General features: G+C 41.7%; 1 protein-coding gene across 4 annotated transcripts in view; it reads right to left on the bottom strand.

Annotated features, from left to right (window-relative positions):
• Positions 1 to 1,918, bottom strand: part of UBE2Q2 (ubiquitin conjugating enzyme E2 Q2) — a 91,622-nt gene extending 89,704 nt beyond the window's left edge. The window contains exon 1 of one of the 4 annotated variants that reach the window (XR_006381596.1): positions 1,445 to 1,902. Coding sequence is in view for 3 of the 4 variants with exons in the window: in XM_044230074.1 (XP_044086009.1) it covers positions 1,445 to 1,633 (189 nt within the window). In the remaining variant the exon portion in view is untranslated. Of the gene's footprint in view, positions 1 to 1,444 lie in introns of all 4 variants that reach the window. The other 3 variants (XM_044230074.1, XM_044230073.1, XM_044230072.1) reach the window with 3 other exon arrangements.
• Between the last annotated feature and the right edge of the window lie 22,704 nt (positions 1,919 to 24,622).

Here is a 24,622-nt window from a genome sequence, read left to right as displayed (position 1 = left end):
CAAGCAGTGGTGTCTTTTCTGGATAGAGTTTCCTCTGCCTGAAATGAGCTTCTACTCCCAAGATTCTACTCACCTGTGAAAGCCCAATTCCAATGTCAACCTCCCACCAAAGCCTTCTCTGAAGCACCACCCAACCACCAAACTCAAAATTAACTGCTCTCTTTGGCTTTCATAATGACACCACAGAACTTGGTAACCTTTGGTAATATGAAACTCTTCCCCCAAGATTTAGTTCTGAAGACAGGGAGGACTCTGACCCGTTCTGCAAAACCAGTGCCTAAAACAGAACACATAGATGTTCAATAAATGACTTCTCTCCTCAGTACAGTGCTAGTACTTTTTTTCCCTAAAAATACACAACTGCTCCCCTATATATTCTGGAAATTATTTTAATGTCAATTATTATAACTTCAACCCCTTTCCAAACTCTCGGGTACCAGATCAGGAACACTTTGGGCACTTGAGTAGCCCACTGACTTAACCAAAAGGAGTCAAAGACACCACACTTTTGGTTTGGAGGGAACATAAAACTACCACCTAGACTCCTGCTGTAAGAAGTTTATTCCTCAGTCTGGAACAATACCCTAGGTCAACTTCACCTCAGGAATGGTTTCATCATACACATTTATGAAAAAACTAAACACTTCGATTACCTTACCAAGCCCCGGGTTTTTAACGAGCTTCCAATTGAAAGAGTGAGCTTTTACACTGCCTTTTTTGGTTTTGTGACATAAATTAATCTTTCTGGTATGAAGACCCGGACAAATATCTCCTTTGGGGTGCAGATAATTTTAAAGGCTTACACGCAAGAGGGGCTGTGGAAGCAAACACCTGTATCACCACCTGCCCATCCACGTTCAAAGCGCCTTTCGGAAACACGTTCGCGAGGAGCCAAAGCCAGCAAGGAGGGGATAATTCATCATCAGAGGCTGCATTCTAAACTTTTTCAATATCAGTTTTTCCTTAAACACAAATTTAAAAACAACTGGGTGAATAAGCAAGAGGAAGGAAACCTCACTGAAGAGTAAGGCGTTAAAACTTGAGGGCCTTCCCCATTCCCACCCGGGGTTCCAAAGCCAGATACGACATGCCTCGCCGCGGCCGGGGGCAGGTCGGCTGTGGGCAGCCGTGGCGACCTAGCAAGGGCAAGGGCCGCCGGTGTCCCACACCGAAGCCCGGAGAAGGCGGCTGAGAGGGCCGGCAGCCCCAAACCCAGCCCCGCGGGGGAGCGGAGAAAGGCACCGCCTGCCTCCTCCCACCCAAGCCTCGCGCTAGCAAGGCTGGGCCTGGGCAGGGCCCCAAGCCCAGGAAAGGGGCGGATCCGCCCCGCCCGGGGCCCCGGGAGCCACGGGGCCCCTACCGGACCGATTCCCTTTTGTCCCGGGACTCGGGCGCCCCTTTCAGCCCTCGTCTGGCTTCGAGGATCTAAGGCCGGGCGCCTCACCGTGATGTTGCAGTGGAGTGTAAGCGGCGGAGACGGCGAGTGCGGGCTGCCGGGCAGTGGCGGAGGCGGCAGCAGGAACTGGCAATGCAGCTCGTCCAGCTTCCAGCTGACGATGCGGAATCGCTCGTGGTTCTTGTCGAAGATGGACGCCAGGAACTTCAACTCGGCCTTGAGCCCTGACACGGACATCTTCCCCTCATCTCCGGCAAGAGGGGTGCGAAAGGGGAGCCGGGCCCAGAGCCGCCGTCACGGCCGCTACCGCCCCACAGGGCCGGCTTGGGGCCGCAGTCTCGCGGCTCCGCCTATCCCCGCCGCCGAGGCCCGCGTCGTGTCGCGGCTGAAAAATGGCTAGGGGCACGGAGGCCTCGGCGGGCGGCTGTGCGGCGGCCTGGGCGGAGGCGGGGGCGGCGGCTGCTCTCTTTGTAACCGACTCCGCTGGCAGGAGACCACGGCCCCGCGGCTTAAAAGGGCAACAGCGACGCCGCCCCCTCTACAGCCTGGGAAAGGGCTGCCCCCACCCCGCCCCCATCCCCTCCCCGCCCCGGCGCGCCCCGGTTCCGGCGCGTGCACGCGGCCTGCGCGCGGGCCCGCCTGGCCGCCCCCTCCGCGCCTTGACCCAGCCCTCTTCCGCCCCGCCCATCTGTTTCTTTCCTTGGCCCTGGGACCCGAGGCTCGGGGCGCTTGGCGCCCGGCGGCCTTATCACCTGGAGAATCAGGGGACACCCTGCGCGCCTCCGCGTCCAAGTCTGAGAGCTGGCCACGTGCGCGGCCTATTGCGCCGGCCACGTCGGCGCGCCTGCGGACGCCGGCCAGTCCCTGGGGGCGGCTCCTCTGCTGGGCTCTGAGCGAGCCACCCACTCACCTGACCCGGGCGGCGCCCTAGGGGGAGGTGGCAGAGAGCTGGCAGCGCTTTGGCCGCAAATCGGCTCACTTACTTTCATCTTCGCTATTCTAACCCCGTACCTAGCCACCGGTTCACAAGCATGGGTTCTCTTCCCTTCCTGCCTTGAGCTTTTGTCCCCTTTCCCAAGCTTAAGGAAATCCTCTCGACCTCCCATGGAGGCAGGACTATTTTCAGTAAAGTCTTAAGCTCAAATGTCATCTCAGAGAGGTCCTCCCAGACCACCAATCTAAAATAGCCAACCAGTCACCCTATATCGCATAATCCTACGTTAAATTTTTCACTCAGCACCTATCACTGTCTGATATTTTTCTTATTTGTTCATTGTCTCTGCCCAAGACGAACGTCTGAATTATTCAGAGTTGTTTCCTCAGCATCTAGAACGAGGCCTTTTGAAGATAACCAGTGTTATTGAATGGATGCTCCTATCAGGAAGGCCCAGCTTTTAATACAACCTGTGGCACATCGCTTAATAATATTTCAACAAAGGGCTCTGCATTTTCCTTTTGCACTGGCCTTGATTGGAGGTATTGCACTCTCTCTGCCTATATGTCTCCTGCTTCAAGATCTACAAGTGGTTCCTGGGGCACCTGTGTGGCTCTGTGGGTTAAGCCGCTGCCTTCGGCTCAGGTCATGATCTCAGGGTCCTGGGATCGAGTCCCACATGGGGCTCTCTGCTCAGCAGGGGGCCTGCTTCCCTCTCTCTCTCTGCCTGCCTCTCCACCTACTTGTGATTTCTCTCTGTCAAATAAATAAATAAAATCTTAAAAAAAAAATCTACAAGTGGTTCCTGATCTACTGGTCCTTAGATGACATAATATAGAACAAAAGGGGGAGCTATTAGGTCCACTGAATGAGGAATATTTTTAAAGCTTTTTTCATTTACTTCTGAGATATTGTATCATAGTGCTTCTTAACCTTTAAGGAAGTCACAGACCTTCCTGAGAATTTAATAAAAAGCCATGATCAGTTTTCCCAGGAAAACACCTCTGCATATAAAGTGATGTATTTATGGGGACTCATGGTCTTGGGACTGAGAGGAGAAGGGGTTCCAGGTTCCAGGCCTGAGCTCCAAGTCAGAAATAACTAGAGTAGTATACTGGCATTAATGCTGGATTAAACACTGGAGTGGCCTGCTGCTTGCTTTTTCCATCAGCCCCTGGTACTCTTGTGACCCTAACAGGCATGGTAGTCATGGATAAGGATTTCAGACAAAGGGGAACAACCTGTTCAGAACCTATATGACTTTGAGAAGTAAAATGCCCTGAACATGTTATTTAATCTAAGCTTCTTTTGTTTATCTCTAAATTGCTTTGAGTAAATAAAGAGCTTTATAAGTTGCAAATGCTTTTACTAGTTTTATCAGAAATAAATACATAAATATCAAAATCACAATCATTTTTTAAACTTCTTTTTAAAAAGATCTTATTTACTTATTTGACAAGAAAGCATGCACACAAACGGGGAGGGGCAGACAGAGGGAGAGAGAGAAACAGTCTCCCTGCTGAACAGAGATCCCAATGTGGGACTCCATTCCAGGACCTTGGGATCATGACCAGAGCCAGAGGCAGACGCGTAACCAACTGAGCCACCAAGTTGCCCCTCAAACTCATTTTTTGAGCATCTGCTGTGTGTCAAGCCATAAGAGAGCTAGTCAGAAATAGAATCTAAATTCAAGAAGTTTAAGATCTAGCATTGGAAATAAAACATTGTTCCAGAGAACAGAAGACTGTGACTTAAAATGGCTTGGACAATAAGGAAATGTATTACTTCACATAATAAGAAGTTCAGAGTCAGGGCAGGCTCCAGGATTGGTTGATTAGATTTTTAATAATATCAATAGCACAGATTCTCTCCATCTTCTTTGTCAGTCTGAGAGCAAGGTAGCTATAGCTGTTCTTGTGGGTCACATCCAGCTATGTCAATATCCAGTCAGAAAAGACTATCTCTTCAATGTTCCTAAGACATGGGGATCTTCCCAAGATTCTGCCCAACTGACTTCCCTTCTGTGTCATTGGCCAGAAATGTATCGCATGCCCATCCCTAAGCCAGTCATGGTAAATGGATAGGATCGTTCATCTGTTAATTTTATGTGTTATCAGGAAGGCATCTGGTCAATCATAGGCTATTAGTAGTTAAGTTTTGGGGAGTAAAATGTTGTATACAGATTTTTGACTGTGTGGTGGATCAGGACCTCTAACCCCACATTGTTGAAGGGTCAACTGTTAACTTTTATTAACTTTTGTTCCTAAGTTGGTATTTGTAATCTTGTGTTCTTTTTCTTGAAGAGGGCTCCAGAGATTGAATAAGCTTCAGGCTCTACAAAACCTGTATCTGCCCCTAAAAAGAGAGTCATTTATAGGCAATGAAAACCGAAGATACAAGTGGTGAGATAAGACCAAGAACTAGGTCCTGGAAGAGGAGGGAAAGGACAGGATAAGGAGTTACTCACTGGAGAATGAGGGAAAGACCAAGAAATGTTGAGTTGGAATGAAAGATTGTTGAGAGGCCTCAAACTGAATGACCTTGATTTCAGCAAGGCAAGGACGGAGATGGGCAAGACAGAAATACAGAAGCCTGAGTACAAGGGAGTGCTAACAAAAATAGTTTGAGTACTCTGACTGAGGAATCCCACTTACATGTGCACGAAGGACCATGAGAATCAGATGGCATAAGAGTGAAAGTCTCAGGGCACCTGGGTGGCTCAGTGGGTTAAAGCCTCTGCCTTTGGCTCAGGTCATGATCCCAGGGCCCTGGGATCTAGCCCTGCATTGGGAATCTCTGCTCAGCAGGGAGCCTGCTTCCTCCTCTCTCTGCCTGCCTCTCTGCCTACTTGTGATCTCTCTCTGTCAATACATAAAAAATCTTTAAAGAATATGTTTTAAAAAAAAAAAAGAGTGGAAGACTCCAGAAAGGTAGAGCAGGTTCCGTATGAAAGAAGGAGTGGGAGAAATCACAACTTGTATGGAAGAATTTTTTTTTGGAAGAATTTTTAATTTCAAGGACTTCAACGTGGATTAACTCTCAGTGATAGCATATTTCGTGCTATTCTGTCCCAACATATACTGCAGGGCTACTCTCAAATGCCATCTCTTTTATCTACCTTTTCTACTCCCTAAATTAAATTTAATATCTCTATTTCTCCAATTTCCCAGTATCCCATCTGTCCCAGCACTTACTTTTTGGTTTCACCTTGACTCTGACTACCTGGTTTCATCTTTGTCTCCTCTACTAGATTATAAACTTGTCTAAGCGTCTTCACATCCATAACACATAGTGCAGTCCCTGGGACATAGAAACTACCCAATAAGTGATCATTGAGCAGACATAGCCTGTGAGAAGTGAAATCCATGAAATGTCTTCGAGACACGTAAACGAGAAAAGTGATCTAGTTTCACTGAAATCTCAGGGAGTCTATGAAGACATCTCCCTGTCTGAATTGTGCACACATCAGCATGTGGTCATATAGGCCCAGATAACCACAGAGCTCCCCACAAGGCACAGGATATGGAGCCCATCCCTGTTAAAATGAACAAGTGACTCATTATTCTGCTGCAGCCAACTCAGTGAGAAACTGTTCTAAGCTAAAATGTTCATAAGTTTGGACCCTGGCTTATATTAAAACTACCTTTGATTTTAACTTCATTCCTAACACCCATCATTTCCCTCTTGCTTGTATATAAGGGGCTTTCAGACTAAGTTGCAAATACACTGCATATGAATGTGATTCTGGGGAGAAGGTCTAAAGCAGTACTGTCTAGTAGAACTTTCTGCAATGATGGAAAGTTTGATCCTTTTGCTGTCCAATAGAGTAGCCACTAGCCATGTGTGGCCACTGAGTACTTGAAAAGTGCTTAATGTGACTGAGGAACTGGATTTTAATTTTATTTCATTGTAACTAACTTAAATTTAAAGAGCCACATGTGGCTAATGGCTACCATATTGGACATCACACTGTTAGATAACTATAAAAACACATATAGCACAGTATAGCACTTTTTTTTCAATTTATTTATTTTCAGAAAAACAGTATTCATTATTTTTTTCCCCATTTTATTTATTTTCAGAAAAACAGTATTCATTATTTTTTCACCACACCCAGTGCTCCATGCAAGCTGTGCCCTCTATAATACCCACCACCTGGTACCCCAACCTCCCACCCCACCTCCACTTCAAACCCCTCAGATTGTTTTTCAGAGTCCATAGTCTCTCGTGGTTCACCTCCCCTTCCAATTTACCCCAACTCCCTTCTCCTCTCTAACACCCCTTGTCCTCCATGCTATTTGTTAGTATAGCACTTTTTCCCCCAATTTATTTATTTTCAGAAAAACATTATTCATTATTTTTTCACCACACCCAGTGCTCCATGCAAGCTGTGCCCTCTATAATACCCACCACCTGGTACCCCACCCTCCCACCCCCCCGCCACTTCAAACCCCTCAGATTGTTTTTCAGAGTCCATAGTCTCTCATGGTTCACCTCCCCTTCCAATTTACCCAAATTCCGTACTACTCTCTAACGCCCCTTGTCCTCCATGCTATTGGTTATGCTCCACAAATGAGTGAAACCATATGATAATTGACTCTCTCTGCTTGACTGATTTCACTCAGCATAATCTCTTCCAGTCCCGTCCATGTTGCTACAAAAGTTGGATATTCGTCCTTTCTGATGGAGGCATAATACTCCATAGTGTATATGGACCACATCTTCCTTATCCATTCATCCGTTGAAGGGCATCTTGGTTCTTTCCATAGTTTGGCGACTGTGGCCATTGCTGCTATAAACATTGGGGTACAGATGGCCCTTCTTTTCACGACATCTGTATCTTTGGGGTAAATACCCAGGAGTGCAATTGCAGGGTCGTAGGGAAGCTCTATTTTTAATTTCTTGAGGAATCTCCACACTGTTCTCCAAAGAGGCTGCACCAACTTGCATTCCCACCAACAGTGGAAGAGGGTTCCCCTTTCTCCACATCCTCTCCAACACATGTTGTTTCCTGTTGTGTTAATTTTGGCCATTCTAACTGGTGTAAGGTGATATCTCAATGTGGTTTTAATTTGAATCTCCCTGAGGGCTAATGATGATGAGCATTTTTTCATGTGTCTGACAGCCATTTGTATTTCTTGATTGGAGAAGTGTCTCTTCATATCTTCTGCCCATTTTTTGATGTGTTTGTCTGTTTCGTGTGAGTTGAGTTTGAGGAGTTCATTATAGATCCTGGATATCAACCTTTTGTCTGTACTGTCATTTGCAAATATCTTCTCCCATTCCGTGGGTTGCCTCTTTGTTTTTTTGACTGTTTCTTTTGCTGTGCAGAAGCTTTTGATTTTGATGAAGTCCCAGAAGTTTATTTTTGCTTTTGTTTCCTTTGCCTTTGGAGACGTATCTTGAAAGAAGTTGCTGTGGCTGATATCAAAGAGATTACTGCCTATGTTCTCCTCTAAGATTCTGATGGATTCCTGTCTCACGTTGAGGTCTTTTATCCATTTTGAGTTTATCTTTGTGTATGGTGTAAGAGAATGGTCGAGTTTCATTCTTCTACATATAGCTGTCCAGTTTTCCCAGCACCATTTATTGAAGAGACTGTCTTTTTTCCACTGTATATTTTTTCCTGTTTTGTCGAAGATTAATTGACCATAGAGTTGAGGGTCCATATCAGTATAGCACTTTTAAAAACATGTCATCCCTACACCTTGAGAACAATGACCATCTGTTACTATTATATCTTCAGTGCCTGACACAGACTTAGTGCTTAATAAATGTTTGTTGAATGAATGACTGGAAGGCCAAATTTCATATTTTCTCTGAACTTGGGTTTTACATTTCTGAAATAAAAAAGATATACACTTAGATTTCTTCTAGCTCAAAAAAAAAAGACTCTCAAAAGGAAATATTCATTCATACAATAAATACCTATTGAGCACTTACTGTGTGCCAAGTAACTTCATCACTGTAGCAGTTTTAGGAAACTGTCATTATACTGCCCAAAAAACTGACTTTCAGATAAGGGAAATAATTTGTCTGAGCTCATGTAGCCAATAACTGACAATGTTAGAATTTGAACTCAGGTCTGTATAGCTGTTTCTATATAAACATCTTTTCTTTTTTTTGCTTCTATATAAGTTATAAATGTAAATATTTTAGATAATATAAAATGACTTAGCACTGAGAGTGCAGGGTGGCACAGAAACTATACTGGATTGAAATACGGACCTTCCTTTTAGGTCTGTATTTCATTCTACAGGTAGATTCTTGATTCCTCAGGATTCCCCTCATCCTACAGGTAGATTCTTGACTCCTGGGTGAGAGATGCCAACTCTTTAAGAACACCTGGGTTATTGAGAAGGAGCAGGTGCTGTTAAAGCCCTCCTGACCTCAATGAAACTGACAAAGGGAGGCAGGAAAGAAATCAGCCTGGAATTTACCATAATGAATACCCAGAAGACTTTGAGTATTATCTTCCCTCTGTCACTAGCATAGGAAAGCTTCAAATAGAAAAATTTCCTCCTCAGGAGATAAACCATAAGAGACTTAATCTCAGGAAATAAACTGAGGGTTGCTGGAGTGGAGGGAAGGTGAAAAGGATGGGGTGCCTGGGTGATGGACATTGGGGAGAGTATGTGCTATGGTGAGCTCTGTGAATTGTGAATTGTGACTGATGAGTCACAGACCTGTACCTCTGAAGCAACTAATACATTGTATTTTAATAAAAAATAATTTAAAAAAAGAAAAAGAAAAATTTCCTCCTCATGCCTTCTACAGTCACATTCCTACAAAATGTTCTTTTAGAATATTTAAGGTTGATGGGTAAGAACATTTTTCTAGATGTAGGCATAACATACTTTTGACCCAGTAATTTCAAATCTCAGCATTTATTCTAAAGAACTAATTAAGCATGGGGCGCCTGGATGGCTCAGTGGGTTAAGCCTCTGACTTTGGCTCAGATCGTGATCCCAGGGTCCTGGAATTGAGGCCCACATAGGGCTCTCTGCTAAGCAGGGAGCCTGCTTCCCCCCCCCCGCCTGCCTCTCTGCCTACTTGTGATCTCTCCCTCTCTCTATCTAATAAAAAATAAAATCTTAAAAAAGAGAAAAGACAAAATAACCTTATTTTTAAAAAATGGACTAATTAAGCATGTATATCAAGACTTAGTTACCAAAACTGAAGGAATATGACTAAAAACATCAGACATTGATAAGACAATCAGAGAAATCTAACATTAAATATTTGATGATACTATAGAATTATTACTTAATTTTATAAGTGTTACAATAACATTATTATTATTTATTACAATGTTATTACAATAACATTATTATTTATTTTTTAAATGAGCGTCTTTACCTTTTAGAGCTATTTATTGATGAAATAAAGAACAAAGATTTGAATAAAATATTTATTCCACCTCTTTCATAGTAGTAAAAGACAAGAAAGAACCAACGGTCTTAGAACTGGATATGCTGTAAGGTTGGTATATCCACACAATGGAATAACATGCTGCCATTAAAATGAAGTTGTATACAGATATGGAAGGACACACCAAAATGCTAACAATGGTCATATCTAGGTGGTGACTTTTCGAACAACTTCAATTTTCTTACTGCTTATTTATATTTTCTGAAATATTTTCATTGAACATGTTATTTATGTAATGAAATCATTTTAAATTAAGTTACTGATGTTTAAGGTAGAGAGAGGTAAGTCAGAGAAGGATTTTGCAAAGAAATTTTAAAGGGCCAGTGACTATGTGGCTGCTGTTCTTTTGATCACAAAAAAGACACCTGGCATAGAGGCAGCTCAGAAGGTGATACAAACAATCAATTTAACTGACACTTTTATTTTATCCTCTTTTAGATGAATTCCTTCTCCCTAGACCAAGGTGAGTGAAAGCTTTTTATGCCTTCAGTGCTTGCTATCAGGTCTTTTAGTGAGACTTTTGTCCTTTCTACAGAGTAACTTCTGGGTGAATTGAGCACTGCCCACAATCCAGTGCTTCGAGCTGGTCCTATTTCCAGAAGGAATTTATGGAAACACAGATTTGATTCTATGTTTGGGTTTTCTGTAATCAATTATACTAGGACTTGGCATCGCCAAAATGCCTAGAATCTATAGTTGTCTTCTTGGTTACAATTAGGTGCATTTTGCAAGATGAAAAATTAAGTAGCAACAAACACAGTCTTTCAAGAACTGATGGGCCAAGAAGACGAGGCCCCAGCTCACTCAGGACAGGTATAATTTTAACATTTACAAACATGTTTCTCCTGCTGAAAGCCTTGGGCTCCACACAGGGATGATGAAAAGGAAACCTGGGAGGAGAATGAGTGTTTGTGGTAGAAAATCAGAGGAGTGGTCAGGAGATCTGGAAGCCAGTTCTGGCTTCCCTGGTTACTCTCCATGGAACATTTGGCCAGTCATGTACCCTGTGTCTGGGGTTCTTTATGTGTTTGACAAGATTCATAGTTTTGTTATTCAAACACTTACTTAGTTTCAACTTTGTGCAAGACAGTTTGCTAGCTCTAGAGGAATAAAGTGTCAAGGAACTTTTACTCCTTAAAACAGTACAAACATGAACATGGTAAAAGACCAGAGAGTGTGAGAATAGGATGGTAAAAACTGTTTTTTTGGTGGTTGTGGTGGGGGGGAATGAGAGGGATGAGCCAGACAGAGAGAAAAATTTCATCTTGATTGAGGGACTGATTTGTTTTCTAATTTTTTAAATTTTTTCAATTTATTTATTTTCAGAAAAGCAGTATTCATTATTTTTTCACCACACCCAGTGCTCCATGCAATCCGTGCCCTCTATAATACCCACCACCTGGTACCCCAACTTCCCACCCCCCCACCTGTTTTCTAATTTTTTTTAAGATTTTACTCACTTATTTGAGAAAGAGAAAGACAGAGACAGCAAGAGAGAGCATGATTGGGAAGCAGCGAGAAGGGAGAAGCAGGCTCCCCACTGAGCAGGGAGCCTAAGTACATGGGGCTCAATTCCAGGACCAAGAACCCAGGACCCCAAACCCCAAGACCATGACCTGAGCTGAAGGTAGACATTCAACCAACTGAGAGACCCAGGCCTCCCTGTTTTTTACTTTCTAAATATAACAGTTACATTATTTAGCTTCCCTCTAGATTTCTAGGAAGTCCAGAGCTGGTCTTGGGTTCTCCCAGAAGTAAACTCTGAGACAGATTCCAGTACAGGCAATTTGTTTTGAAGGGGATCCCAGGAAGTGCTAGTAGAGGATTGGGGCAATAAGACATGGAAGAAAAAACAGGTTACCACATGGGGAACTGTAGTACTATCCCCTCTAGGTTAGTCTGGGAACATAGAAGATGCCTCAAAGTTATCCCAAATAGGGGAGAAGAAGCTGGTGTATCTATTCACCAGCTCCTCATTCATTATTGGTTATGGGCTGCTTCTGGAGGCGTTCACTCCAGCACATCCAGCTTACCTTGTGAGCAACAGAACACACTCCATGACAGAGAGTTGCAAATGCTTGCAGGTTTCTTATTTTTGGATATTCATGTTCCCTCTGTGGCAGATTATTAGCTGTCCCACCACTCTAACCCCAATTCATTCCCCTCTTTCAAAATAAGAGTTTTATTTGGACATACAGTCACCTAACTAGAGACCATCTTTCCAACTTTCCTCCCAGGTAAGTGTGGCCAAATAACCTGGTTATGGACAACGGGGTGTGCCAAGAAGAAACATCCTTCCAAGATGCCACTTCCAAGTCTTACTCTTTTTTTTATATAACTTTTTTTTTCAATTTATTTATTTTCAGAAAAACAGTATTCATTATTTTTTCACCACACCCAGTGCTCCATGCAAGCCGTACCCTCTATAATACCCACCACCTGGTACCCCAACCTCCCACCCCCCCGCCACTTCAAACCCCTCAGACTGTTACTCTTAAAAGGATGGGGCAGGTACTCTATTACTTCCCCACCCCCACTTCCCATTTCCCTCTAGTGGGGATGCTGAGATCAGGGCATCCAGCGTGGACTCAGTGATAGACTCAGCTATCACTGAGTTCAAGCCACAAGACACTGAGCCACTCTTTCAGCTCTTGAATGTATCTTCTATTACATAACACAGAAATAAAGATTCTGGTTTAAACATTGTATTTTGGTGTCTCTTTGCTTTATCAGCTTAGCCTATATCTTAAACAATACACTCCCTCCCTCTTAAGACTTGTTTTTTATTTTTTCTTTTTAGTCTTATTTTATAACTTTTATTGGATTATGTCATTTTGTATATTTCCTGAAATGGAACAAGCAATTTAAAAAATGAAGAACCATCAAACCCTGTTTTTTATATTTGCCCTACTCATTGCTGCAATCATGCCTTAAATCCTCTCTCTATATTTGGGAAGTTTATGTCAAATGCAAATACAGCTAGATATTAAACAGATTTTATTAAGTAACTGCTGACAGCAGGGGAAAATACTGAGCTCCACTCCTATTTGTGCAGAGTTGACTGGGCATTTTAAAGGGAGAATAAAGTAACAGGAAGAGGGAGAGAGCAAGGGACTCCTGAAAAATTATAAAGGTTGTTCAGCATAAACGTAATTAGACCAGCTGTGTCTCTTGGCTGGCAATTGTGGAAGTTAGGATTCTCTTCTCCCACATAGGCTGGGAGACAGAGGCTCTATTCCTTCTAATGATGACTTTTTAAAGGAATGAAAGACACTTCTAAATTGTAGGAGATACACATGCATCTTGAAGGGACAGAGGAAGAATTTACAATTGCAAGTCTTTTAATAAATCCTCTAGGAAAGGGAGATCAGAGACCCTCATCTATTGGCTAGTATTGACAGTAAATTCCTTTGACAGCCCTAAGCTTTTCCAGACAGGAACTCAAGAGGGGACTGGGTTGTCCCAGAGATGCAGCCATAGACTGTTGAAGCCATCTAAAATTTTGGTCAACTCTCTTAGTGCAGGGGATTGAATGAGTGTTTGTGATAAGTGGTTCCGTAGTTCTCAGTTCTCGCAGTATGAATCCCACATCTTCAGGATAGGAGTGGGAACTCACATCTCTAGGAGTTAGGGTGCAGGCATTTGACCACGGTTTTGCTATACCCTTGAATGGATAGATGAGGAACATGATAAGGAGGCCAGTCTCAGGGAAAATGACCTTTGGGTAAGAATGGTGAGGAAGATATTAGTATTTGGGAGCAGAAGCCTGATGTCTTTGAGGGGATGTGGCAAGACTGCATTGAGAGTATATACATACTGCAAAAGGAATTGTTCGCTGCTCTTGAGACCAACTGCCACACCGGGATGGAGGACTGCTGCTGCGGTAATGCTGACAGGAATAAGAAGGAAAAAAAACAAGAAAAGAACAAACGCTTCTTCCTTTCTCCAGCCTTTCCTTCTCCATCAAGCAACCCCTACTGCCCTGTAGGCAAAGAGAAATATGGTCCAAAGCACAACACGCCAAGCAGAGTATTGAAGGGTGGATTTGAAGCTAAGAAACAGATCTCAGAAATAAAAGTTGTTATATGTTAGCTGTAGGTTATTTCTTGCAATGGAATAAACTCTTGATCAATGAAATAAACTCTTGATCAATGGAATAAACTCAATGATCTCTTCCAGGGTTCCAGCTATTGTCTCTATGAACTTAGCCCCAAATTTCTATTTCTAAGGCAGACGTTTTTTCCCTGCACTATAGTCTTGTATATCCAGCTGCCTTCTCTGTATATTCTCCCCTTTGTCTCTCAGACCCCTAAAACTTAATGAGTCTAAACTCTTTTTTTTTAATGATTTGTTTATTTTAGAGAGAGCGAAAGGACAGAGAGAGTGTGTACATGTGTGTGTGGGGAAGGGCCGAAGGCAAGAATCTTCAAGTACACTTCCTGCTGAGTTTGGAACCTATCATGGGGCTTAATCCCACAGCTCATGAGATCATGACCTGAGCCACCAAGAATCTGATGCTCAAGTGACTGAGCCACCCAGGCACCCTGTGTCCAAACTTGTAATACTTCACCTCTTCCTCATTTTTCACATCCCTTTAATGCCAAATTCTGTGGGCCTACCTTCTCAATATCTTTGGATGTCTTCACTTTTCTCTACATTCACTATAACTGCCTTGGTCCCAGCCACCATCTTCTCTTACCTGAGCTGTCACAGTAGTCTTCTAAGCAATTCCTTGGATCCACTTTTGGTCCCCACCAGTGCAGACTTCTCATAGAAGAAGTCAAATTATCACTCTTCGCAGATGATATGATACTCTATGTGGAAAACCCAAAAGACTCCACTCCAAAACTGCTAGAACTTATACAGGAATTCAGTAAAGTGTCAGGCTATAAGATCAATGCACAGAAATCAGTTGCATTTCTCTACACCAACAACAAGACAGAAGAAAGAGAAATTAAGGAGTCAATCCCATTTACAATTGCACCCCAAACCATAAGATACCTAGGAATAAACCTAACCAAAGAGGCTAAGAATCTATACTCAGAAAACTATAAAGTACTCATGAAAGAAATTGAGGAAGACACAAAGAAATGGAAAAATGTTCCATGCTCCTGGATTGGAAGAATAAATATTGTGAAAATGTCTATGCTACCTAAAGCAATCTACACATTTAATGCAATTCCTATCAAAGTACCATCCATCTTTTTCAAAGAAATGGAACAAATAATTTTAAAATTTATATGGAACCAGAAAAGACCTCGAATAGCCAAAGGGATATTGAAAAACAAAGCCAAAGTTGGTGGCATCACAATTCCGGACTTCAAGCTTTACTACAAAGCTGTCATCATCAAGACAGCATGGTACTGGCACAAAAACAGACACATAGACCAATGGAACAGAATAGAGAGCCCAGAAATAGACCCTCAACTCTATGGTCAACTAATCTTCGACAAAGCAGGAAAGAATGTCCAATGGAAAAAAGACAGCCTCTTCAATAAATGGTGTTGGGAAAATTGGACAGGCACGTGCAGAAAAATGAAATTGGACCATTTCCTTACACCACACACAAAAATAGATTCAAAATGGATTAAGGACCTCAATGTGAGAAAGGAATCCATCAAAATCCTTGAGGAGAACACAGGCAGCAACCTCTTCGACCTCAGCCGCAGCAACATCTTCCTAGGAAGATCCCTTACAAATATGATCATAACACCTCTATGTTTAAAGCCCTTTGCTGGTTTCCCATTATCCTCAGGTTGAAGTCTAGAATTCTGACCATGGCTTACAAGCTCTGAAATGTCAAACTCTGCCTACCATCCCAAACCAATTTATATCCCTCTCTCTCTGACTAAATACACACTAGGCCATGGGTCTACTTTCAGTCATTTCAGAACTCCTTCTTGGTACTGCCTTAGGACCTTTGTACATCTATCTGCCCGGATTTCCCTTCCTATATCCTGGGCTCTTCACCTCACTATCCTCTACTCATTCTTTAAGACTTAGCTTAAATATCACTTCCCCAGGGAAGAAGAACCAAGATCTAACCACTATCCCTGTCATCTGTGCTAAGAAAGGTCTGTGTTTATGAGCTTTAATAGCATCCTCTAATTCTTCTTGGCATTGATCACCTTATAAAAATCATTTGTTAAGGGGCACCTGGGTGGCACAGTTGCTTAAGCATCCAGCCCTTGGTTTGGGCTCAGTTAATGATCTCAGGGTTGTGATATCAAGCCCCAGGTTGGGCTCCAGGCTTAGCATGGAGACTGCTTAAGACCCTCTCTCCCTCTCCCTCTGCTCTTCCCTGTTGTGCTCTCTCAATCTGTCTCCCCCTCAAATAAATAAATTAATCTTTAAAATGTTAATAAAATTTTTATTAGTTTTATTTATTATTTTAAAGATTTTATTTATTTTTTGACAGAGAGATAGCAGAAGAAGGAACACAAGCGGGGGAGTGGGAGAGGAAGAAGCAGCCTTCCTGCCACACAGGGAACCTGATGCAGGGCTCAATCCCAGGACCCTGGGATCATGACCTGAGCTGAAGGCAGATGCTTAATGACTGAGCCACCCAGGAACCCCCCCAAAAAATGTTAATAATTATTTTAATATGTCTTCTCACTACACTTATGCTCCATGAGTACAATGTCTGCTTTGTTCACTGCATGTGGTCCTAACTACATATCACTGTTCTAGGCACAGTTATATGTTTGATGACTAAATGGATGAGTGGATTATAAGAAAGCTACCTTGAGAAGCAGCATAGCATAGCAGAAATCACACTGGACTGATAGCCACAAGACCTGGGTTCTGAATCTGGTTTCATCATTTCCTGGAAAATCTTTACCAATAATAAGTTTCTTTGAACCTCAGGGTCCTAATCTTTAAAATGAAGAGAAATCTCTATGGTTTTTTTCAGTTTCTAAACCAGTGAGTCTTACTCTCTAGTGATAATTTTGGTGAGCACATACTCTGTATTGACTCCAGCTCTGCAAAGATATAGCAATACCTTTCCCCAGGTTCCCCAATCACCTTTCCCAGGTCCTCCCAATTCACCACTTTTGGTTTGATCACAGCATAAGTATCATTGTCATCACCACAAATCAACACCTGATTGCTCTGTTTGGGAAACTGAGAAACAAAAAGAAAGCTTAAGATGTGTCAAGCCTCAAGCCAAGACAAGAAACTGGTTCCCCTTAGACAACTTGCCTTCTCCCACTTGAGAATTATGGAGAAAATTTAATGGAAATTCCTGAACTCTTCCTAAACCCCTAATTCCCACTAACACATTCATGAGGGGGAAGTCCACTCAGGTGGGAACAAGGGATGGTGCTGATGGTAGAAATGAGTTCAAACCTTTGGCTCATTCTCACTAGACTCTGAGATAGGTTTGGGCTCACTTGCATGTGGGTGTATCAGGCTTTCTGGGAATCTGTATCAAACAAAATTACTTCTCTACAAGAAGAAGGACTGAAAGTACAAGACACTGATGAATTGTCCAGTTTCCCTACACTGCCTCTTGAACGATTTCTTCCCTGCTTCCCAACCCACCCCAGGGATAAGTGCACCCTCTCTGTAAGTGGTACCCAGTTCTAGCCAGAAAGAGCTCATTCATAATACCACCCCATCCCACTCCCTGGAGCTACTCTCAGTCATAAACCATGCAGTTTGGGGTTACAAATGCCTCTCAGGGGCAACACAGTTCTATCTACAAGCATATGCCCTGAGAGATCCTTGACCCAGTTGGACTATAATGCTACCTATTTGAATTAAGCCAGCAAGGGCTCCCCTCTCACATTAAGGAAACTGAGGAAACGTGTGAAAAGGATCACCCTGCCAACAAAAATATCACATACCCACAAAATCTGAGTTGTAATAAGCACTCTCAGAAAACCATGCTTAATAGATCACATTTCTAAGATGGAGTGACCTGAGGGCTTGCTCAGCCCAGGGTAGACCAGCTGCATTAAGACTTTGTTCTCTGGAAGACAACATGGGCAGTAACATCTCTGACATGGGCCACAGCAACTTTTTTCTAGATATGTCTCCTGAGATAAGGGAAATAAAAGCAAAACTAAACTATTGGGACTACATAAAAATAAAAAGCTTCTGCACAGCAAAGGAAACTCAACTAACTCAACTCAATGAAGGAAACTCAACTCAAAACTAAAAGGCAGCCTATGGACTGGAAGAAGATATTTGGAAATGACATATCCAATAAAGGATTTGGACCCAAAATATATCAAGAACTTAGTAAACTTAACACCCCAAAAACAAGAAATCTAGTTTAAAAAGTGGGCAGAAGACATGAACAGACATTTCTCCAAAGAAGATATACAGATAGCCAACAGACACATAGAAACATGCTCAACATCATATCATCAAGGAAAGGTAAAACACAGCTGCAGTGAGATATAACCTCACAACTGTTAAGAACGGCTAAAATCACAAGGTGAGAAAAAACAGGTATTGGCGAGGATGTGGAGAAGGGGGAACATTCTCTGCACTGCTGGTGGGAATGCAAACTGGTGCAGCCATTCTGGAAGACAGTATGGAGGTTCCTCAGAAAGTTAAAAATAGAACTACCTTACAACCCAGCAATTGCACTACTGAGTCTTTACCACAAAAATACAAAATATTAATTCAAGGGGATATATGCACCCCCAAGTTTATAGAAGCATTATCTACAATAGAATATTATTCAGCCTTAGAAAAATGAAATTTTGCCATTTGCAACAACATGGGTGGAAGCAGAGAGTATAATGCCAAGTGAAATAAGTGAGTCAGAGAAAGACAAATACCATATGATTTCACTCCTGTGTGGAATTTAAGAAACAAGCAAAGGGAAAAGAAAAAGAAAGAGACAAATTAGGAAACATATTTTACAACTGAAACTAATGTAACTATATGTTAATTAATTGGAATTAAAAACTTCAAAGATTTTGTGTTTCATTCAAGTGAAGAAAGCTTGGTTTGTGGGGAGCTGAAAACAAGCCCACCCTCAATGCTTCAAGCCCTGTGTTTTGGTGGTTGCTTCCTTCCAGACCCTGCACCTTTTCCTAATTCACACAAAGGCCCAGTATGAGCTAGTGATGGCTCTGGCTGAGGCCTCCAGAACTAGAGAGAATACCCCAGGAAAATACATAGTTCATGTTGTGTCTTTGGCTCTCACCTTTTTGTGACTTCCTGAAAAACATTACCTTATTTTCTCAAGCAGTATCTGGTCACTTATTTATGACTTGTATCATCCATATTCTCTGTCTTGGGCAGAGTACTGTGTTAGGAGGTATATCAGAAAACATTCCCAAGAAAAATAGATGACATTCTTAGATTAGGATAATTCAAGGAGGAAGTTTATTAACAAAATAATAATTTGTGAAGGTGTAGTTGGGGGATATCACACAGAATAGTGAAGTAAACTAGAGTAGCCATGCTGTTACCACATCTAGATAGAAGAAACAAAGGGAGGCAGTGATTACTGCAAGTTAGAATTGACAGAATACGCATTATTACTCAAAATGTGATTTGAAGAACTGTGCAGGTCCACACACTATTAGTTGACGAAGAGATATGTATGGCAATTTAAAAAAGTAGATGCTTAGAAAATTTTATAGCAATTTGACATTGCCATAATATTAAAGTACATGATTAGTGTCAGAAGTTATAATATGAAACTAAACTTTAGGGACACCTTGATGGCTAAATCGTTAAGTGGCTGCCTTTGGCTCAGGTCATGATCCCAGGGTCCTGGGACCAAGTCCTAAATGAGGCTCTCTGCTTAGAGGGGTGCATGCTTCTCCCTCTTCCTCTGCCCCTCCTCCAACCTGTTCTCTCTCTTTCACTTACTGTCTCTTAAATAAATAAAATCTTTAAAAAAGAAAGAAAGAAACTTTACTTTTGTGTAGGAATATGTTCTGATGATGCAGCAGAAATGATGAGGAAATATTTTGGGGTATTTATTAAGATTAATAAGTTTGTGCCAGAATGTAAATCAACATGCTGCTTCCTTCATGGAGAAAGTCATGCCCCTCCTCCCATAGATAGATAGATAGATAGATAATAGATAAATATTGTGTGGTTGGTGTAGGCATTTGTCAAAATGCTTTTATTCTATCTAGAGAAAGTTAAACAGCTAATATTTTATTTCTTCTCACATAGCATAGTAATTTGTTTGCTTTCATTTGTTATAATATATGTATAATTGTTATATACATGATATATAACAATATAAATTGTTATAAGAGGGAAATTGGAAGGGGAGGTGAACCATGAGAGACTATGGATTCTAAAAAAAAATCTGAGGGGTTTGAAGGGGTGGGGAGTGGGAGATTGGGGGAACCAGGTGGTGTGTATTAGAGAGGGCACGGATTGCATGGAGCACTAGGTGTGGTGCAAAAACAATGAATACTGTTATGCTGAAAATAAATTTAAAAAATGAAAAAAATTGTCAATTGTTAATTAACTAATTAAATAAAGAAAGTGAAATACGTAAATTAGTAAAGTCAGCCAAACTCTAGCTAGGTGGCATGGTAAAAAGTGTTAATTCTCTAAAGACTAGCTGATGCTTTCAATTTGAGATTATTTTCCTTACTATATGATAAGCTGATCATGGACAACTGTAATTATATGCTAAAGTATGACAGTTAGCAAAGGGAAAAGTTCTGTCAAGAATGTTTGAATTGGGTGCCTGGGTGGCTCAGTTGGTAGAGAGACTGCCTTCAGCTCAGGTCATAATCCTGCAGCCCCAGGATCGAGTTCCCACTCGATGAGATAGAGTCCCCACAGCCCCAGGATCCAGTCCCACATCTGGCTCCCTGCTCAGCAGGGAGTCTGCTTCTCTCTCTGACCCTCCCCCTCTCATGTTCTGTCTCTCTCATTCTCATTCTCCCTCAAATAAATAAAATCTTTAAAAAAAAAAAAAAGAATGTTTGCACTACAGGGTACCTGAATGGCTCAGTCAGTTAAGCATCTGACTCGTGATTTTGGTGCAGGTCATGATTTCAGGGTCCTGAGATTGAGCCCTGCATCATATTCCATGCTGAGTGTGGAGCCTACTTAAGATTCCCTCTCTCTCTCCCTCTGCCCCTTCTCCACTGCTCTCACACACATGTGTGCAATTTCTCTCTTTCCCTCTCTCTTTCTCTCTCAAAAAAGAATGTTTGATCTACAGAATGAAGTCTTAGCATTTCTGTAAAATAAAGCACCAGTTTAGTTCCAACCTTTGCAGATTGTGAACTGATCAGCCAGACCTGTTGTTTCGTTGGTATCCTGAGTATTTTTAGTGATCTTAACAGTTTCACGGAAGGAAGGAATACTAGCTTGGAAGAACAGAGTTTGTACAAATTGCGATAGTACATTGTATTAACAATGATCAATGGAGTTGCTAAAATCCTGATATTTCATAAACATAAAAGGTTAACACCAAATGTCTTACAAATTTGATAGAACATTTTCAGTTTTATTTTTCATCAAAAGAAGAGCCCTGCTTACATAAGAAAGTTAAAGAAACTTTAGAGATGGCTTCAGGCTGGCTGTACCACTGAAGCTCACAGTCCTCTTCTTTCTCCTCAAACTATCTGGGGTGAAGATTAACTTAAAGTTAAAGTTATAGATCCAGAACTATAACTTAATGGGATAAACAGTTCATGGCTAAAGAATTGGTGACTTTTGAAACATAGCATCACTTGCCTCATTTCATATAGAAATAAATATGAAATAGCCTGAGCCTATTGAGATTGCCCAGAATCTCTTCTTCTATTCCTGTCAACATACATTTTTCAGATGGATTTCTCTGCTATAGTGCAATTTAAAAAAACAACATTGAAACAGTTTATATACATATCATGTCTTGTCAGTTTCAATGATGTCCATCCAACCTAAATTAGATAAGTTAACAAGCAAAAAGCTAGGTATTTGTCACATTAAAAACTCAAAATTGGTATACACATTGTTATTTCAAAGTGTGTGTAAACATTTAACAGGGACAGTTACTATATCCTTCCTAATTTTTGGTTTAAATACCATTACAGAATAAATCTATTCATGTTAATTCTCTGTTAATTACCTGAATGCAAACTCCCAATGAACAACATGTCTAAATTTTGTAATCTTTTCCCCCATGTCTGTTCCAATTATATTTTTAAAATATAACATTATGCATTTGACTGGAAGCAAAATAAGCTGAATCTTCACCCCAGATAGTTTGAGGAGAAAGAAGAGGACTGTGAGCTTCAGTGGTACAGCCAGCCTGAAGCCATCTTTTAAGCAGGAAGCCAGGAACAAACACCAGGACCTCCCTCCCTGCCCTCCAGTCTCCTGCTGGGGCCTCTCCCATTGACCCAAACCAACCAGAACCCAGAGGGCAAGGAACCCGAGAGTAGTGGTCCTTCCAGGTCAGCCTCCAGGGCAGAAGGCAAAATGGAGGACAGGGGAGGTACATTTTAGAGGGCACTGAGATCAAAGATAAAAGCCACAGTTTGTGTCTCAAAGTGTGGATTGTCTTTGTGGGGGTAATAGGCAAACACACAACCAAAAGGCAGTGTAATCAGTGTCAACATAGAAGGAAAACTGGTATCCTATTGGAACACAAATCTAATCTTTTTTTTTATTTTAGTTGTCAAAAGTTATTATTAACTTTTATTTGGAATAAATATTTAATTTTTTTCAATTTATTTATTTTCAGAAAAACAGTATTCATTATTTTTTCACCACACCCACTGCTCCATGCAAGCCGTGCCCTCTATAATACCCACCACCTGGTACCCCAACCTCCCACCCCCCCGCCACTTCAAACCCCTCAGATTGTTTTTCAGAGTCCATAGTCTCTCATGGTTCACCTCCCCTTCCAATTTACCCAAATTCCCTACTCCTCTCTAACGCCCCTTGTCCTCCATGCTATTTGTTATGCTCCACAAATAAGTGAAACCATATGATAATTGACTCTCTCTGCTTAACTTATTTCACTCAGCATAATCTCATCCAGTCCCGTCCATGGTGCTACAAAAGTTGGGTATTCATCCTTTCTGATGGAGGCATAATACTCCATAGTGTATATGGACCACATCTTCCTTATCCATTCATCCGTTGAAGGGCATCTTGGTCTTTCCATAGTTTGGCGACTGTGGCCATTGCTGCTATAAACATTGGGGTACAGATGGCCCTTCTTTTCACGACATCTGTGTCTTTGGGGTAAATACCCAGGAGTGCAATTGCAGGGTCATAGGGAAGCTCTATTTTTAATTTCTTGAGGAATCTCCACACTGTTCTCAAAAGAGGCTGCACCAACTTGCAATCCCACCAACAGTGGAAGAGGGTTCCCCTTTCTCCACATCCTCTCCAACACATGTTGTTTCCTGTTTTGTTAATTTTGGCCATTCTAACTGGTGTAAGGTGATATCTCAATGTGGTTTTAATTTGAAACTCCCTGAGGGCTAAAGATGATGAGCATTTTTTCATGTGTCTGATAGCCATTTGTATGTCTTGATTGGAGAAGTGTCTGTTCATATCTTCTGCCCATTTTTTGATATGTTTGTCTGTTTCGTGTGAGTTGAGTTTGAGGAGTTCATTATAGATCCTGGATATCAACCTTTTGTCTGTACTGTCATTTGCAAATATCTTCTCCCATTCCGTGGGTTGCCTCTTTGTTTTTTTGACTGTTTCCTTTGCTGTGCAGAAGCTTTTGATTTTGATGAAGTCCCAGAAGTTTATTTTTGCTTTTGTTTCCTTTGCCTTTGGAGACGTATCTTGAAAGAAGTTGCTGTGGCTGATATCAAAGAGATTACTGCCTATGTTCTCCTCTAAGATTCTGATGGATTCCTGTCTCATGTTGGGGTCTTTTATCCATTTTGAGTTGATCTTTGTGTACGGTGTAAGAGAATGGTCGAGTTTCATTCTTCTACATATAGCTGTCCAGTTTTCCCAGCACCATTTATTGAAGAGACTGTCTTTTTTCCACTGTATATTTTTTCCTGTTCTGTCAAAGATTAATTGACCATAGAGTTGAGGGTCCATATCTGGGCTCTCTACTCTGTTCCACTGGTCTATGTGTCTGTTTTTATGCCAGTACCATGCTGTCTTGGTGATCACAGCTTTGTAATAAAGCTTGAAATCGGGTAACGTGATGCCGCCAGCTTTATTTTTGTTTTTCAACATTTCCTTAGCGATTCGGGGTCTCTTCTGATTCCATACAAATTTTAGGATTATTTGCTCCAGCTCTTTGAAGAATGCCGGTGGAATTTTGATCGGAATGGCACTAAAAGTATAGATTGCTCAAGGCAGTATAGACATTTTAACAATGTTTATTCTTCCGATCCAAAAGCATGGAATGGTCTTCCATCTATTTGTGTCTTCTTCAATTTCTTTCATGAGTGTTCTGTAGTTCCTCTAGTACAGATCCTTTACCTCTTTGGTTAGGTTTATTCCCAGGTATCTTATGGTTCTTGGTGCTATAGTAAATGGAATCAATTCTCTAATTTCCATTTCTGTATTTTCCTTGTTAGTGTATAAGAAAGCCACTGATTTCTGCACATTGACTTTGTATCCTGCCACGTTGCTGAATTGCTCTATGAGTTCTAGTAGTTTGGGGGTGGAGTCTTTTCGGTTTTCCATATAAAGAATCATGTCATCTGCAAAGAGAGATAGTTTGACTTCTTCATGACCAATATGGATACCTTTTATTTCTCTCTGTTGTCTGATTGCTGTTGCTAGGACTTCTAATACTATGTTGAACAAGAGTGGTGAAAGTGGGCATCCTTGTCTTCTTCCTGATCTCAAAGGGAAGGCTGCAAGCTTTTTCCCATTGAGGATGATATTTGCTGTGGGTCTTTCATAGATAGATTTGATGAGGTTCAGGAATGTTCCCTCTATCC

The sequence above is a fragment of the Neovison vison genome, chromosome 13 (assembly GCF_020171115.1).
Source record: "Neovison vison isolate M4711 chromosome 13, ASM_NN_V1, whole genome shotgun sequence".
Lineage (NCBI taxonomy): Eukaryota > Metazoa > Chordata > Mammalia > Carnivora > Mustelidae > Neogale > Neogale vison.
The sequence above is the reverse complement of the archived record's forward strand: the minus strand, read 5'-3'. Positions and strand labels throughout refer to the sequence as shown.